The following is an 18,158-nucleotide window of genomic DNA, read 5'->3' as shown; positions in this document are numbered from 1 at the left end:
ATATTACTTTATTACCTATCACAAGATGTTCTTTAATTTCAAAAATAATCAAATTATTATTATGTATTTGAGAAATATCAACGAACATATAAATTCAATGTATGCACATTATGTGCAATTAATTTTATATATAAAATTTTGACGTTTTCGAGGCGCAGTTTAAAATAGGTTCCTCTTTCTCCAAACGATTGTATCTAGTTGATTTTTCGTAATATGAATAGCTAAAAGTTAAGCATACTTAAGTAACTTTCTATATACACTATACAGTCTAAAATCTTCGAAACAATAATTTAAAGTTTAAACCATAACATATGGCTCGCGCTCTAAGTAGCTTCAAACAATAGAAATAAATAAAAACCGAGATAGGTCTACCAGGATATTGGTATTGAAATTTACCATTGCACAAACGGCGTTCCGCATTGCCGTCGGCGTGGAAGGCTTCGCAGGAAGTCAGGGGGGAGGGTGAATATACACGCATGCGCTGTGCTATCGATTCTGGCTCGAACCTACCAGAACCGTACCCGATTCAAAAAATTAGCACCCTTGTAAAACCTTACATAGACGGATCGTTAAATATACTAACATTTTAAATATATATATATATACATATATATTTAAAATGTTAGTATATTTAACGTAAGTAATCAGATATATAATCAGTTTAATTTATTTTTACAAATAGAATAATTATTATTAGCTTTGGCTATAGTGTTTAATTAAGTCTTTATTAGTAAGAATCATCAAAATCCGTCCCTTTGGCACCCACAATGCCACCCAGGAACGAACAAACATAAACTCGTTACCCCCCTTTATGTCCCACAGTCGGCTAATTGCTTTAAATCAATCGTTCGCATTTCATATGTCGTGATTTTTTTCAGCTTCACGCTTTATCCCGCATATTATAGCACGGCAAGCAGAGAACAAGTGCCAAAATTTGAAACATTGCGCGTGTCATTAAGTATTAGTAGAGGCATATCGCACATCGTCTATAGTCTATACGCATCTCGATGGATCGATAAGGGCATCGGGATGTGCCGTACGCCACGTGCCCGGCGGCCGACGATCCTGTGCAATTTTAGTAACACCAAAGAAAAAACTATTTTTTTACAACATATTTAATGGTCTTTTATTATTTTAACATTATAATATTGATCAAGATACAAATTTTGTATAATTTTAAAATATTATGCCAAAAACACTATTACAGAATTTACGGAAAATAACTTTAAGCAAACAGAAAAACTATGTGTTTTTTTAATGTTTATATTTATTTGGAAAACTCTAATGTCCACTGCATTAGAGTTAGTGTTAAACAGTCAAACGAATATAAAAAAATATTTAATTAGGTATTTCTTCTTAATAATTCATATTTGTGTAATAGGTATACTATTACATTAAACCAAAGAAAAATAAAATATGATTTGTATCCAGTTTGTATACGATCAATAACAATAATGATAACAAGAAGCTTTACATCTTTTGATGCAAAGCCATGTCACAAGCAAAATGTTGAGACACTTCGTTCCCCACGCGCTGCACGAATCCGAAGCGTTGCACGTTAAGTGGTAAGGGTGGGAATCGAACCCACAAACAATCAGATGTTGCCCACACAACGCCACGGCAGCCTCAAAAATGATAACAAATAGCGTGTAAGAAATCGTTCTAATTGTATTAGAAAGGCGTTGAGCTGGAGATTTCCTTTTAGCCAATTCAATAAAGCAACCTAAAGTGTTTATCTCGTAGATCCTTTTATTTATTGCCGCCATTTCTCGAATGTAATCTATATAGTAGATTTATAGCATTTATTGAGATCGTTTATCCTAATGGATATGACTTGTTCATATTAGGTATATAATATTATACATATATTCTCATGGTAGTAACCGCAATTTAGTTCGCTAGGATCTTATCTATAGACATCAATTTATTATGTGGTTTTATTTACAAATATCAATATTTAAGTGCAGCGTCAAGTTCCGCCATTCAACACACAATGCCACAAGAATTCGGCGGAAAGTGGGCAGCGGAGTAATTTGTCATTTTTTTCATAAATATACTTGAATGAATACAATTACTTAGTTTTTTAACCTTTACGATGTGTCCCGCATATAACAGAGGTAATCTAGAGTCCGTTCCTCACGCACTCAAATCTTCACTCAACGCCGCGTCTATCTTGCACGAAAACGAAGAAATTAAAATAAAAAATTCCCCCAAGGCGTAATCGAAACGACATTCAAAATGTCGAAAGTGACGTTTAATATGGAAAAAAATATATCTAATTAAGACAGATTATATATTTAATTTATTAGCAAACGGACCTTGAGCTGCCTCTCGTTTGGAAAGTGGAATAAGTTTTGATAATCACAAGTTAATGGAAGGCGAAGACAATGACTTGGATCCGAACTGACTTGCGTAAGCCGTACGATAAATATTCATTATAAGTTATAATGTCTGTGTTTGAAAAAGTTATGTCAGCAATGAAGTGAAATTACATAATTGATTGGACCTCGGGTGGAGGGAACTTCCCTCTTGTTAGAGGAGCGGAAAACACAACCGCCTCTGACGAAGTGCCTCTAATATAATGAATCACCACTGTCAGCAACATATTTCCCACTATACATAAATTATATTGTCAATCTACCATTCAATTATAAAAAGTAAACAACCGAGGGTCTCAACATTAAATCTTCCCCATGGAGTGGTCCATTTACAACAAAACACCTTGTGTTTTTATTATTAAAAAGGATATAATAATAATACTAATATCCGCACGTCCATATTCTTAATAGTCGCGACCCTTTTGCGTAGGTCCCTGCGGTCAGCGGACCGGAACCTGCCCACGTTACAATTATACGTATTATGGCGAGTACTTTGAAATTAATTCAAAATTACTTATATGACTATACTTTAAACTTTTATTTTCGTTTCTTCGCTCTGGTATTGAGACAAAGCGTGGCGTACAGTTCCGCCACTCAACACGCAGTGTCCCCAAAATTCGTCAAAAAATGGGCAGCGGGATGTCTTAATACTAGGTTCCCTGATCACTCTGCCTTTGCCGCTGATCGTGGGATACACAGTGAGGCTAAAAAATGGAATGAAAAACTTTGGGAGTTTTAACGGCGTCATGATTTACAACGTAAGCAAGACCTTAATTGAGTGTTCATTACAATTAATTCGCTTCAGTCGGTAAACATTTTAGTTTTATGCGTAATAAAACAGTGTCAGTTTCGAAAAAAAATAGACCGTGAGAAAAAATAAATCGAAGTGAAAAGATTGATTGATATTTGAACCGACTAATGAAGTTGAAACAACAACGCGTCTTATAAGTTATTTGCTTTACGAATGCTTATATTTCAATTATATTAATCTTTACAAGGTTCACACAGAGGCTTAAAGTTGCGCTGTTGAACTTAGAATATATAGATATAGAGCGAAAAATGAAGAACCGAATGTTTACGCACTAGTTATCTCTTTACAAATAGAATTAATTATCAAACTAAAATAAACAATAACATACATAGCAATGAGTCACGACACTAACACACCACTATCACTAATCAAAAATGACACTAACTAAAAATTATGATAAAAAATATCAAACCTACAGTTCAAACTATCAATCACCTATAGGTATAGAGTGGGAAGTAAAAGGTAGATGCAAATGTATGAAGAGTGCGTCGACCTGTACGTATGACATAACGTTTGGGCGAACCGCGGTCGTAACGTCTGGCTTAGCGCGGTGTTAGTTTAACTTGACGTAATGCGAATTACTTGCGGCTTTACTAAAAGATTATTTGATTTGTTTTAAAACAAATAAAACGCAGCGTTAAGTTCCGCTGTGGATCAGTAGCTATTCTGATTTTAAATAGGCAGAAATTTTACTTGACACTATTTTCTCTGTTTCATCCAGAATTGGAAATTTAAACGGAGATACAATAGCAAAGGTAGAAGGCAATAAATATACACCAAATATCCGACCCCACTACCCATACACAATTATAGAGAAATATCTACGTTTGCTACTGTAACATAGGTATATATTTTTTATTTCTTATCTTACATGTAGGTAGAGGGAACCCAATACTAAGACACTGCGTTCCTCATTTGCTGTAGATTTTTTAAGGCATTCTATGTTGGGCAACGGATTTTAACGGCGTTCTCTGCCGTGGTACCAGAGAGAAGAAATGGAAATATTAATAAATAATAAATCACTCCCCCGAGTAGGAATATAACCCACGGGTGTCGCGTTTACTCTGCACGCTCGTACTCCTGCGCCACGACAGCCTCGATAATCAAAATATAATAAAGCGTAGTGACGTAGTTTGATCGATTAATTAATGTACCTGCTTTACACATAGCTAACAAGTAAAAAGGTCTAACTCATAACCGGACCATCGTTTAATTATTAAGCTAGAAATTATACGATTTACATAGAAGCTTAATTTAATAATATTATCCATAAATAATCTATCATTCTTTTAGAAATCAACTACTCTCCGCTACTCTCTGGATAGGTACCAGTAATTTTTAGGATCAAACAGGGTTTTGTATGTGACATCGGCACCGGCCAAATGTAGTGCCTGGAACCTATTTAGCTGAGTGCTAGAGGTCTCACCAAAGCTAGTGTCAAGCTCGGGTAGTAGCCTCCTGTAGCCTTCCTCGATAAATAACTACTCAATACTTAATATTTAAAATAATATTTTTATAATATTTTTTTCAATTCGAATCATTTGTTCCTCAGATTAAAACGTTCAACTAAACAAGCTATTTAGATCTAGAATATTAGTATGGGACATCAATCAAGAACGCTACGTCAAACGTCAACGTTAGAAATTAATCAATCAGACATGCCAACTTTACTACCGTAGCGTTTATACTGAAATATTTAGTTAGACCACCTTTGCATCTATACCTTCTTCCGTTTACCTAACAAGAAACAACGTCAGTCATTTCAGTCACGTGAGCAAACTTTCATTATAACACGGTATTTTTAACGACGAGCCGCCGTTATCGGTATGACGCTCGTCTACCGTTCACTTTAAGCTGATAACAAAAGTAAAAAATTAATTAGAACATAAACTTAGGTGATGACAGAATTTAAAAATAAGAATAGCTTCACTTATCTGTCAATGTTAGCGTAGACGTGCCCCCTGATTGCGTCACTTTTATTCGATAAAAACCATTGAATACCAATTTTTGAACCAACTAGACTTTGAATAACAGTAAATTATTATCATTCATTTAATATAAAAGTACACGAAATCTTGTTACAAGTGACTCCTTTCTGTCTACCAATTTAAAACCATTGATAAACAGTATTTTGTCTATAGTCTTAATATATTTCAAATATTAAAAAAGTGCAATTAGAACTTACTTCCATTCTGTTCAGTGATACCAACGATTACTACTTGTATTCAGTATGTACATTTATTCAATAAACTTTAAATAGGTAACATCTGCTTAAAAAAAACCACCATAGCGTGTTTTAAAAAATATATAAATTATAATTTTCTTTCCTTCTTATTTTACCCGTATGAGAAAAACTGTTTTAAATTTTAATAAATAGGTTAAATGTTTTTACCTAAAAATTTGAAATGTACATTAACCAACAAACTAAAATTATATTTAAAAGCCTTCCAAGCTTTAAAAGCTTAAATATGACTTTCACATTTGCTTGCACATTTCAGTCGCGAGCCTCGAAAAGAACAATTTGCGAGTTATTCGTAACAAAAGAATAACATTTACAGCAAATTCCTCGACCCGTTTTCGTGGCCACGTCGTGTACATGCGAAGAATAATAATGTGTAAAATATATATTCATTAAACTGCTACATTTTTACTGGGCTAGTGGAGAAAAAATTGTGATGAGTCACTCCTTTTTCTTCTTACCAATTTAAAGACATTGAGAGTGTGGTAAGATATCGAGATATTGTTTTATTTACGGAGAGTGAAAAGGAATATAATTTATTTCCCTAAGTAAGAATCAAACCTGAAGTTTACAGAATAGGTTTTTAGATAAACCTACATATAAAGATAAACTTTCATCACTCTCCAGACCTATATATATTGCGTTTATTCGACAATACGTTTGAATTTAAATGAAACGTAGAAGTGGCAGACATTATTACAAAAAACACCTCTCTCTGTACACGACCCAATTTAATCTTCACCCAGAAGAGCTTTCGTATGATTGAAATATTGGTTTTAAGGTACGGCGGCGAACGAGTTATCTAATATATGAACCAATCACACTGCCGCAAAATGGTAATCGATCGATTGTCCTGGAGGAAACTCGAGATGCGGAGGGATGGCAAAGCGATTTCTTAGCAGCTTCACGGTTTTACCACATATAGGTAGGCTATATATAGAGAAGAGTGTCTTAGCACTACATTCCCTCTGCCTATCCTGCTGTGTGCGGGATACAGTGTGAAGCAGATTTAATATATACGCTATGTCAAATCAAGTAAATTGTTTTGAAGTATTCCATTGCATCTGCGGTCAGAGTTATCTTCGGTAAGCAGAAGAAGCAGTAAAGAACGTGTTATACATAATTGTTAAAAAAAAATTGGATAAGGACCTTATCCAAGGTAGTTTTAAATAAAATACCATATATTTTTTTATAGAATTATAAATTGAGAAGCGGTCGATTTATATAGCAAATTTTACATTAACTTTATTAGAAAATGTATATTTTTATAACATAGTGGGATTTGAACCTATTCTTGGAAATCGCACTAATTGTGCGAAAGAAAACATCTAAACATTCTATAAAAAATTATTTTGGCTTTCCTAACTATGGAATAACACTTTAAAAACAATACCTAAGAATGTACAGTGTGTTCATACAAAATAATATCACAACAGAAACCAACAACCGGCGGATATTATTATTTTTAATTCCACATGGAATCGAAAGCAGCGTCAGAAAATGACACCGATTTGTCAACACGGGCTCGGCTCGAACAGTGAATAACTATAAATAATGCTATGAACAGCATTTTTCAAACAATGCGAAGCTGATTGAAAACTGTTGCCATGCTTCAACAATGTTGAAGCATGGCAACAGTTTTCAACTAAAATAGGTCAAAATGTGTGTAGGACACACGCAACCCACGGGTGTTATTATACAAATTCCCAAATAAAGAGAAGTAGTATCTATTTATGGAGGTCGTGGCGCAGGGGCACAAAATGTGACTAAAAATGTTGTGGATTCGATTCCCACTAGAGGTATGAAAATATTATAATGTAAATATTACATTATAATATTTTCATTTTCTTCGCTTTGGTATAGAGAGGCAAAGCGCGGCGTTAAGTTCCACCACTCAATACGCAATACCACCAGAATTAGGCGGAAAATGGGTAACGGAGTGTCTTAACAGTGTTGCGTGCGGGATACAGCGTAAAGCATCGTATTTTACTTTGAGTATGTGTTAATTACTTTAATAATTCGTTATAAATAATAAATTGTGATATTTACCATTTTTATTGTACTTATAAACCCTACTTTCCAAAAAATAAAAGACTTGAGTACTAAGTTATTTTTATAGCAAAACAGCAATCATTTTATAGATAACTTATCAATAACGGCCATTGGCATTTTATTTCACTTTTATTAACAATCTTTAGGGTTTCATTATGGATCTTAAAGTTTTTCCCGTGGAAGACGGAGAGTGAATTTACTCATAAAACACTCCGCCCCCTCCTTGCATTCATTTTAGAATTATTGCGAGTATATTATGTATATAAAGATTTGAGCTTTGATTAACTACACCGGACAAAGAATAATCTTAAAATATAAATATTTTTCCAAATGGAAATTAATGAAGTATTAGGATACTTACAGTAAAGCTGTATCTCTGAAAAATTTGTCAAACTTAATAGTAGTCACTTAGTCCATTGCAGCACAGTGCAACAGTATCTAACTGTACACGTAATGGTTGTATGTAGGCCCAATCTCACTCAGAGAAATTAATATATTCCAACTAAAAATAGTTTAGCTAGTAAGAACAAACGCGGCGTTAAGTTCCAGGACTTACTGCAGATGAAATATTAAGTGTCTAAACTTACGTTCTTCTGTTACATGAGGGTAATGAGAAAAATAAAACAAAATACGTACTCCGTCGAAGCGTCATACTAGCGCATTACAATCCTACAATATAAATAAGTTGAAAGAATATAAGCGTATAAAGATTTCGACGTAACTTGATGAGAACGTAAGGCTTAGATAGTCAGAGTGCGCGGACGGTTTCCAAGAAGCGCGGGTTCAAATATTTTCCTTTCTTAATTGTGGACAAGCACTTTAAAAATAATAAAATGCATGTTAAAATACATAAAGATAAAGAATAATATATTTAATTATTTATATACAATCAATACTATAAAGACAAAAGGTGTAGGATGCAACTTGCATGCAAATCGTGACTTTCACTGTACTAAAGAATGTAAAATTCACGATTTAAAATATCGTGTTTAGATAACACGAGAATATTACATAAATAAAAGGTGTACAAAACTACAGTTACTTGGACACTTTATTTAATATATTATTTAAAAAACGGCCAAGTCCGAGTCGGCCAGGTTTATGGGAACCCGCTTTAATATTTATTTTATTGTATTTTATGTTATATTTGCAAGAATAATACATCTGTGTAATTCACAACTGTCTAAATATTACGGTTCATGAGATATATCTAGGTGATATATCAACAGACAGCAAAGTCTTAGTGATAGGATCCCTTTTACCCTTCCGGTATGGAATCCTTAAATTACAATTATTTATTAGAGAAAAGAGAGTTTTAACATCACATTCCCTCTGCATGATAAAAAATCACAAAATGAAAATGGTAATATGTAGATGATGACATTGCAAAAATCATTTTTATCACTAGTATGTTAATAAAAAGACAATAAATTTGTAAAGTCTAGCTTGTATGACTTTAACTTTAGTTTCACTTTCATGTTCATAAATATGAGTATATTCCACAATGTTTCTATATATTTGACAACAGCAAGCATAATTCTAATCTAAAATTAGGTGAAAAGATTGATGATACATTCTTTCCTAAAAGATTTCAATCTCAATTTTAAGATCTTGAATAAAGAAAATTTAGAATAGATTCGGATGGCAGTGTGACCTGATAATCGGTGAGAAACCTATTATGTCAAGCAGGGTACAGAAGCGAGAAAAAGGGAGTTTTCAGAAACTTTTGACTTTTGTTTAATATAAGAATTTTGTTTCTAAAACTATTCAAATTGGCTATATATGCCAGTGATATATTTAAATATAATGTAAATGATAATTGAAATTGTTGGGACTTCAACCAATTGGGGGAATGAATTTGTTCATTGTCCCATTCTACTAGGCATAAACATGAAATATGTAAGGAACTGAAAAATTGAAAATGAAGTTTTCTATACATTAGGTTCTCCATGCCTACCTTGTCATAAACAGGGTATGATGTATAAAAACTTTTCCAACAAACTGGCCATTTATATAGATTTCACTCAGGTTAATTTAAAATGCATTAGCAAACCTCTAATGTAATTTTCAATCCATGTATCTAGTATTTAAAGTATGGATAATCTTTTGATTTGATTATAAGCTTAGTCGACCATAGCAGTTTTATTGTCAGATTGGTGGATTGCTTTATTAACTAAAATAGATACTATACAATATATTTATGCCAATTAAAACCTATTCAAAGCTATTAAAAATAAAATTCTTCACAATTTCATATAGGGAAACAACTCTGTGAATCTTATAAGCCAAGTTATAAAAGAACTAAAAAAAATTATTAGTTAAAAAACTTATTAATAAAGATTTTCTTTTATTCTTGATAATCATATAAGGAAGTTTTGTATGATTTATTCAACAAATGACTATATCATTAATGAAAATAAAGAATAGTTTTATTTTGCAAGTCATTTTTACTTTGAGAATGACTTGCGGTTGGAAGAACCAATAGGCAATTACATCTAATCAGAAATATGTGATATTTTTAATTATTTTTTTCTAATAATCTATAATATTGTGTAATTGTCAAGTTCAGTAAGTTTTTTTTCAGTTTACATCTACACAGTGCTAAAAATAGATTTAAGATATCTCTCTTCTCTGATTCTTCAATAATGTTTTATCATTAACATAAACGATCAAAAAGAAACACCCCGAAAGATTAAGTTCAAAAAATTAAGATAACCTCTTGCAATCTGCAATCATAGACCAGACGAAGAGCAAAACGCTTAACTTCACAAAAACTAATTTTCATGAATTATTACATAGTTTAACAACTTACCTGTATATCTTGCTAAAGTCATATAAAATGGTACCGCCCCACTGGACGAGAGCTCGCAGATGGGTAGAATTGTTGATCCTTCCTCGGAGCTGCACCAGAGAAGCACGCTAGCCGGCCACACCAACCTGCCACGATATAATATAAACTTCACTACTGATTCTAACACCTATGCTACCACTCGCAAATACTATTTCAGAACCATATTGACTACATTGAAAGTATTCACAAGCCGAACGCACGTACCAGCTGGTGAAAACGTGGTCTACTCACTACTTGCTATGTATCTATATAAGTAAATATGGAAAGATATTCGATATTAGCTAGCTATACCTTCCCCCTAGCACGGTGCGTCGTGACTCTCGATACGCGTAAATAAAGTATACCTCGGCAACACCACAACAACGTGAGACGTTTAGAACATAAAATACAATATAATTACACAAAATATCGTACACGATATAATACCGTGGCTAAAAATGACGGCAGAAAATAAATGAAAATGTACACTTTCTTATGTTTCTGGTACTGCCTTCACACCGGAAGCGAGAATTTTTTTAAACTACAAACAACAAATATAACATTTTTTAAAAATGACGAGCTTTGACAGAGAAAATATTGCATTTCTAGATTTATTATTTAATAAATACTACTATAAATTTGCTTTGTTGTGATTTACACGTAATATACAATTTTAAATATCAAATAAAAGATTAATTTCAAACAGGAAACAGTAGATATTGTCTATGATACTTACAACAGTCTTTGACTATTATTTTTTATGTAAATAATTTACAGTGCTAAAGCAACATACGATAATAAAAAATATAAAAAAAATCTTTTAAAATATTATAATTATAATTTGATAAATAAACTAAACATCGCAATAAACAAATAACTTTCTATAATTTCAATAATGTAATAAGTCAATTTTGTTTCACATTTATGTAATCATGTATTTATTTTCAATAAGTAATACTTAAAGCAATAATTTAAGTATAATTAAATATTTTTATTTTCTACTTTTTCGTCATCATCCCTTATTTTAAATATGACAACATCAACATTTCTGATAGCACACAGATCACTAAGGAAATTTTCAAATGGAAAAATGGGTACCAGATGATTTTACGTCAAATTAACGCAAAAACCGATGTATCGGTTCAATAAAATAACATAAAAGTGTAAAATAAATTTTATATAAAGTGACTGTGTGAAAAATATAACTTAACTAATTATATATAACAATGGTAAATGTGACATCATCTTCATTGAGGTTATGTTTAAAGAGGAATAAATGCAAATTTTAATGAGTATTTACCACTTTCAGCATTCGTGTCGGCAATTATTATACAGCCCAGCACGCTGGAAATGCGTTTTGCCAATAAATTTAAAGACTTCAGTTATTACTATTAAAACAGAGCAGGTGATAAAATTTATACTACTTGTATTGCGAATATTATCATATAAACGAAAAAGTATAGTGAATGTACTGCAAAATGTCAATGTAAATTGATACTATTTCCAATTTCTAAAGTACAAACCCTTGAATCATTTTTTTTTGTTCAGTTTAAAGGTTACTATTTTACCTTGAAAAGTTTTAAAATTATCTATTTAACAATCTTTATTATATAATAAAAAGAATCACAAAATCTTTTCAGTGTCCAGTTCAAGAATGTCGTTTTTATTCAGCAAGAAAAGGTTTCTTTTCATCCATAATAGAAAACATAAAAGAAGACATTGCAAAAAATAAAGAAATGAAAGATAATATAAAAAAATTTAGAGAAGAAGCCCAAAAACTAGAAAATTCTGATGCTTTACAAGCAGCTAGGAAAAAGTTTCATGCGGTGGAGTCTGAAGCGTCTAAAGGGTCAGAAGTGCTAAAAGAAACACTGGAAGGTATCAAAGGCAAAGTGGAGCATGTGTTTGAAGAAGCAAGTAAAACAGATATAGCTAAAAAAGCAGGTAAGTTTTGTAAAAGTCACATTCATACAAAGTCACCTGTACACTAAAACATGAATAAGTATTAGTGTATAAGAATTTTGACCTATCTTAATGTATGATGAATAATATGGCTTAGTGGTCAGATAACTTGGATGGTTGCTAAGAGATGTGGGTTCGAATTCTGCTACATCAAAATTTTCATATAATTTGAAGTTTGGCATAACTGCATCTAATAATTATTCATCAAAGTTAAGAAATTTCCATCCATTCTCATTATTTGCATTGCATTGCATGGCATTGTAGGTAGAGTAAATGCAATTAGTATATTGATTTTCTTATACAGGTGTCCCAGGAGTCAACGATAAAACAAAAACAGTTGATAGACCAAGTTGTGACAGTTATGAGAAAAATATAAAAAAAAATCTGTGTCATATATTTTTCATATTATATTGATTTAAAAAAATATCAGAAAAACCGACACCTGTGATGATTTTTCAAGTCCGAAGACTACAAATATTACTCTTTTTCCATTTTTTTTTCTGTAATGTAATCATGAGTAACTCTTCTGTGAATTACAGTTTAAGATGGAAACATACCTGCATCGGTTTTCAATAAAATGCCGTGTTTTTGCCAAACATTAAATTCAAAATATTTACTACACCCAACTTTAACCAACTGTACTATAAAAAAAATGTACTACACTGTTTTTGCAAGTAACTTTAAAAGTTGGCGCATATAATCTGGATTCCGAAATGGTACGATACTTGCTGGATTACTTCTTTGTTAGAGAGAGATAAATCGAAATACACGATAATCGGGATGACGTTCAGCGTTTTGGTATCTTTTCCGATACATTCTAGGTACAGCATTAGCATAACATAACCACTCTCCATGAATAAAATGCATATTGGCAATGTATCAAAGACCGAGTATATAGCCTGCGAGATCGCGGACTCGAGCTCTATCCTTATAGGTCCTGGGTCAGCCCCTGTTTTCGTTTTATCGTTGACTCCTGGGACACCTGTATAATTAAATATTTTCATCACATTTTTATATGCTTTTTAACCTTTAACTATGGACGTGATTTTTTTATAACACACATATGGACGTCGGGTCTGTCAGACCAGTGTTTTTATTGGTCATATTCCGTCTGTTTTTTAAAGGTAGAAGACAATTTTATGTTTTAGTTTACATGAATAGCCTCTAATCAAACAAAATCAATATAAATAAAATCGCTTTTTATTAAACTTTACGCATCACAACGATTTAAGTAACTTAAAGTCACAATTTCAGTCTTTGGCCACATGGGATGACTCTTAAGAAAATAATACTATAAAAAAAAGACAGATAATAAAATAAATATTTTTTTAACAAAATATAAAGTCTAACAATTAAAAAAAGATAAAGAAATAACATCTTATGGTATAAAATAAAAATTTTGACAACACCTCAAGATAAGGTACAATTGAACATCGATACACAATGGCTTTCAACATTGTTGGCTAACAGGACGATTGCAGTCAACATAAGTATATGTTGTCTTTCTATATATCTTATGGGTGCAAAGTATACATGTTTTTCAAGAACCCAAAACTATTTTTTTAGCTTCATGTTCAATAAATGATAGATCAGATCGCGAAACGCGAGTCAAAGTCATTCTCAATTCTTAGAGTAGTTTAGTATACGAAACGCGTATTTTTATTTGATAAAGTGCTATTTTCTTTATAAAATGTCGTCGTCCAATTCTTTTGTTTGATGTTGATTATAAAGTACCGATATATTTGTCCCTGACGTGCTTAGTCGATCATTTTTTTCCATTTTGTCATAAAAACTAAAAAAATTTAATATTTTTTACGTAAATAATATTTATATTACTAAAATATATAACAAATAATGCAAAGTAATATATGATATATAACAATAAAAACATTTGAATACAAATAATACAATTAAAATATTAAAGTATATTTTGTAATATTATAAAAATATATGGTGTTTTGAACTCATTATGTATGGGAAACATGGACGTCGGGTCTGATAGACCCAGGCCCCGTTTAGAAAGTTAAATACTCACGTGTTTTGAAACCAGAGACACAACCATTGCTATCTACATTCATTTTGTCATTAATACGAAAGGTACTGAGCGACTCAGTGGCGGAGGTCACCGAGAAGTGGCCGATTTGTAGAATTCGTAGACCTAGATGGGTCTGTGAGACCCGACGTCCATACTTAAAGGTTAAAGCATTTTTTTTAATTTAAATATATTTTTAAAAATCTCTTTAGGCAAAATAACAGAGGATCTATCAAAAACAGCGAAAGGTGCAGCGGAGTCATTAGCGGGTAAAAGTCAAGCACTGGGACAAACATCAGCTTTTAAAACTATTTCCCAGGTAAAATTTTTAGAAATAAGTTTCCTGTTTGAAAATTTTTAGAAATAGAACAATTGGAGGCTTTTGTAGTACAGAGGTTCAGAATACACAAGGTGTTGGTTTTGATTCCCACATAGGGCTCGAAATATTGTCATTTTGCTCTGGTCACAATTCATAGTGCTTTCATTACACTATTGAGTGTGACAGAGGGAATAAAATGGTGGTTTTTTTTCTATTTATCTATTATTTGTACTGTATATTTTGTAATTCTACAAAAAATAACTACTTAATATAATATGGAGATATGAATATTATATCAAGAAATAAAATAAAACATGCAAAGATAAAAAAATATATTGACATATATTTTCTTTATTCATTATAAATATTTATATATTTTAACAGATGTATTTATTATTTTCAGGCTACAGAAGTAGTTAAGAAAGAGATGGCGCCGCGTGGTTTAGAAGGCCGCGTCTATATTTCGCCTACCACTTTGAGAAAAAGAGTTGAGGTAATAAAATTATTGGAAAATTTTCTAGCTTTCCACTCATTATAAATACTATAATGAGATAAATTGTGGGAAAAAGATAAATAAAACGAAAAAAGTCAGTTATGTGCTTTATATCTAACTCAATAAAGTGTGTTTAAAAAAATATTTAAAGACAAATTTAGTTCAAGAATGAATTCATTTCCAATCAATGTTGCTAAAACCAGATTTTATAATGTATATCATTAGAGAGTCAGTTTTATTTCTATGAGAACAGATTAACACCTGTCCTAAGTTGAATATAGCTAAAGGGGCCGTTCATAAATTATGTTCTTCCACTAAAAAACAACCTACAACCTTTCTATCTAGACATTTTTTATCATAACCTTACTACATATCAAGATGCATTTATTTTTCCTGTTAAAGTAAAAAATATATAAAATCATTCTTGAAGCAAGAAAAGTTAAATAATTTTATTGTGAATACTTGAAATTTTGATTGACAATGCCATCAATAATTTTTCTAATGATTGTCTGAGTTTCTTCACATTGATAAAATATTCTATTAAGTTGCTTGCTCTTAAGCACACGCCATATTGTGTATAATTTTTAATTTACTCAAAAATTAACATTTCTATCCTCAGGTGGCAGCTGACGAGCGTACATTTGCACCCGATACAGAAACCCTCGGCGTTGAACTCCACAAGGACTCGAAGTTCTACCAGCAATGGGAGGACTTTAAGAACAACAATCAATATGTCAATAAGGTAATATCATAGATATAGTGTTTGTTTTATTATTATATTAAACACACATAATTTATAATTATATTCAATGACAGTAAAACAAAAGAGTTATGACAATTTCAGGTACTAGATTGGAAAATAAAATATGAAGAATCAGAAAACCCAGTGTTCAAAGCCTCCCGTTTTATCACAGACAAAGTTAGCAACCTCTTTGGTAATTTATTCGAAAAGACCGAACTCTCCCAAACTTTGACTGAAATATGCAAAATTGACCCAAATTTCACCGCCCAGAAGTTTCTAGAAGATTGCGCTGACGATATCATACCGAATATTCTGGAAGCCATGGTTAGAGGTGACATGGATATATTAAAAGACTGGTGCTACGAAGGAGTTTTCAATATACTGGCAACACCGATTAAGCAATGCAAGCAACTTGGATACCGTCTTGACTCTAAAATATTAGATATAGAAAACATTGAACTTGTTATGGGAAAAATGATGGATCAAGGCCCCGTATTAGTGGTTACCTTTCAAAGTCAACAAATAATGTGCGTCAGAGACGTGAAGAACAATGTTTTAGAGGGTGATCCAAATAAAGTAATGAGAGTCAATTATGTATGGGTGTTATGTAGAGATCCTCAGGAATTAAACCCCAAAGCTGCGTGGAGGTTGCTAGAGCTGTCAGCCAATAGTGTGGAACGATTGATATAGTGAAACTTTAGAGTTATATAGTGTATGTTGAAATACTGGGTCTGTATGTTTGTATGTAGTGGGTCTTAAATTGATTATCAAGTCTTAAATGATAATTAAAGATATTATCTTATTGTGTTATGTTCAAATGATCATTCAGTTGTTACAAAGGAGGCTGTCTTGATGCAAAGGTACACCATTTCTAAACACAAAGCTTGTCTCTCTCAAACTCAAATTATTTTTATTTATATGCTCTGGAAGACTTAGCTCAGCGTTGAGTTCCGTATTTTGATCAAAATTGGTCAGAAATATAGAAAAATTTATATAGGAGTTCAAATTTTGCTACATCAAAGTTTCATACAGATTTAAGTATTTATAATCGCCAATCCAAAGTGTTCAAATAACACAAAACTAGAATAAATGTCTAGAAAAAATGTTTATAAATACAAAATATAAAATTTCCAAAATTATCCATTTATAGCAAAATGGTGCCTAATTTTTTTTACATGCTATTTTCACTAAAATATCAGTAAGTCTGTCTGTCAAGCAATATATATATACATACATGTATATATAATATGTATTTTTTGTGATTTTTCAACTGTATTTAATATACAGGATATTTAAACATCACAATCATAGAACTAACATTGAGAGTAAAAAAGAGGCTGTACTGAATTGTATTTGCTACAATATTTTGGTAATTCCTAAAGCAAAGATTTTAAAAGAAAATACTTTTTATATGAATAAAAAAGTTTATTTCTAAATAAAATGGTACAGATAAGAAAAGGTGGAGTGTCTTAACACCAAGATCTTCACCTAGTGTTATATGTATAGCATGCGTGAAGCTAAAATATATAGAAAATAATGAGTTTTGTATATTTGTTATTGTTTTGGTTCTATGAATGGGATGTAATGTAATTATTGTTTGTTATATAGGGATTTATTGTAATAAATTGTTTCACACCATTTGTCGTTTCTTTTTTTTATTTTTCTGTCAATATTTAGAGATGTTGAGCACAATTCTTATTAACTCATGTTGAATACAATTCAATTCTGGGTTTTGTCTTGCAATAGTGAAGAAAATAAGGTAATTTAATAGTAGTTTTTTGCAAAGAAATAAAACAAATGTAGTCCATAATATATACATTTTATTATAACATACAAAATCAGAGATTCATACAATTATTACAATTAAATGCAAACTTAACGTTACTTTGTAACAAAGAAAATTGAGCGCGAAGTTCGTTAAAGTAATAACATTGTCATAACAGTCGTCCACAAAGTACAACAGAAGAAGTACTATTAGAAAAATATATTTCTTATTATTAGAAAGTAACTTTATAAAAGATGTACTAATTATATCTATTAATATGTCTATCATCAGATCATTAAAAGGACAATTCAATACCCAGTACAGACTGATAGATTCATTCAGATCGGTATCCCGGTAGTGTTATACACTCAATTTAGATTTTTCCTACCATAATGAGTTTAAATTTTATATAAACAGTTATTATAAAATTCCCTCTTATAAATTAAAATTATAAAGCGTATTTAAATTATGATATTTACCTACATATTATGCCTTATTTTCCAAGTATCTTGGAATTAAATTCTTAAAAACTATA

General features: G+C 31.4%; 2 protein-coding genes across 8 annotated transcripts in view; one reads left to right on the top strand and one right to left on the bottom strand.

Moving 5' to 3' along the window:
* eIF5 (eukaryotic translation initiation factor 5) overlaps positions 1–10,878 on the bottom strand; it is a 30,492-nt gene extending 19,614 nt beyond the window's left edge. For 4 of the 7 annotated variants that reach the window (XM_085199621.1, XM_085199618.1, XM_085199620.1 and 1 more), the window contains exons 1-2: positions 10,536–10,858; positions 10,293–10,417 (exon numbers count right to left, since the gene is read on the bottom strand). The gene's annotated coding sequence lies outside the window, so the exon portion shown is untranslated. Of the gene's footprint in view, positions 1–10,292; positions 10,418–10,535 lie in introns of all 7 variants that reach the window. The other 3 variants (XM_085199619.1, XM_085199625.1, XM_085199624.1) reach the window with 2 other exon arrangements.
* Positions 10,879–11,298: 420 nt separating this feature from the next.
* On the top strand, positions 11,299–17,498 carry LOC146530629 (mitochondrial import inner membrane translocase subunit TIM44). The gene is made up of 7 exons (XM_085198931.1): positions 11,299–11,539; positions 11,620–11,715; positions 11,951–12,254; positions 14,517–14,623; positions 15,027–15,116; positions 15,736–15,858; positions 15,961–17,498. The coding sequence occupies exons 1-7, from the start codon at positions 11,537–11,539 to the stop codon at positions 16,546–16,548; spliced, it is 1,311 nt and encodes a 436-aa protein (XP_085055057.1). The 5' UTR covers positions 11,299–11,536; the 3' UTR covers positions 16,549–17,498.
* The last annotated feature ends 660 nt before the right edge of the window (positions 17,499–18,158 follow it).

This window comes from Heliconius melpomene, chromosome 16 (genome assembly GCF_056956725.1).
Source record: "Heliconius melpomene rosina isolate 202511_hmr_F chromosome 16, ASM5695672v1, whole genome shotgun sequence".
NCBI lineage: Eukaryota > Metazoa > Arthropoda > Insecta > Lepidoptera > Nymphalidae > Heliconius > Heliconius melpomene.
Note: the sequence above shows the minus strand (reverse complement) of the source record. Positions and strands in the feature narration are given on the sequence as shown.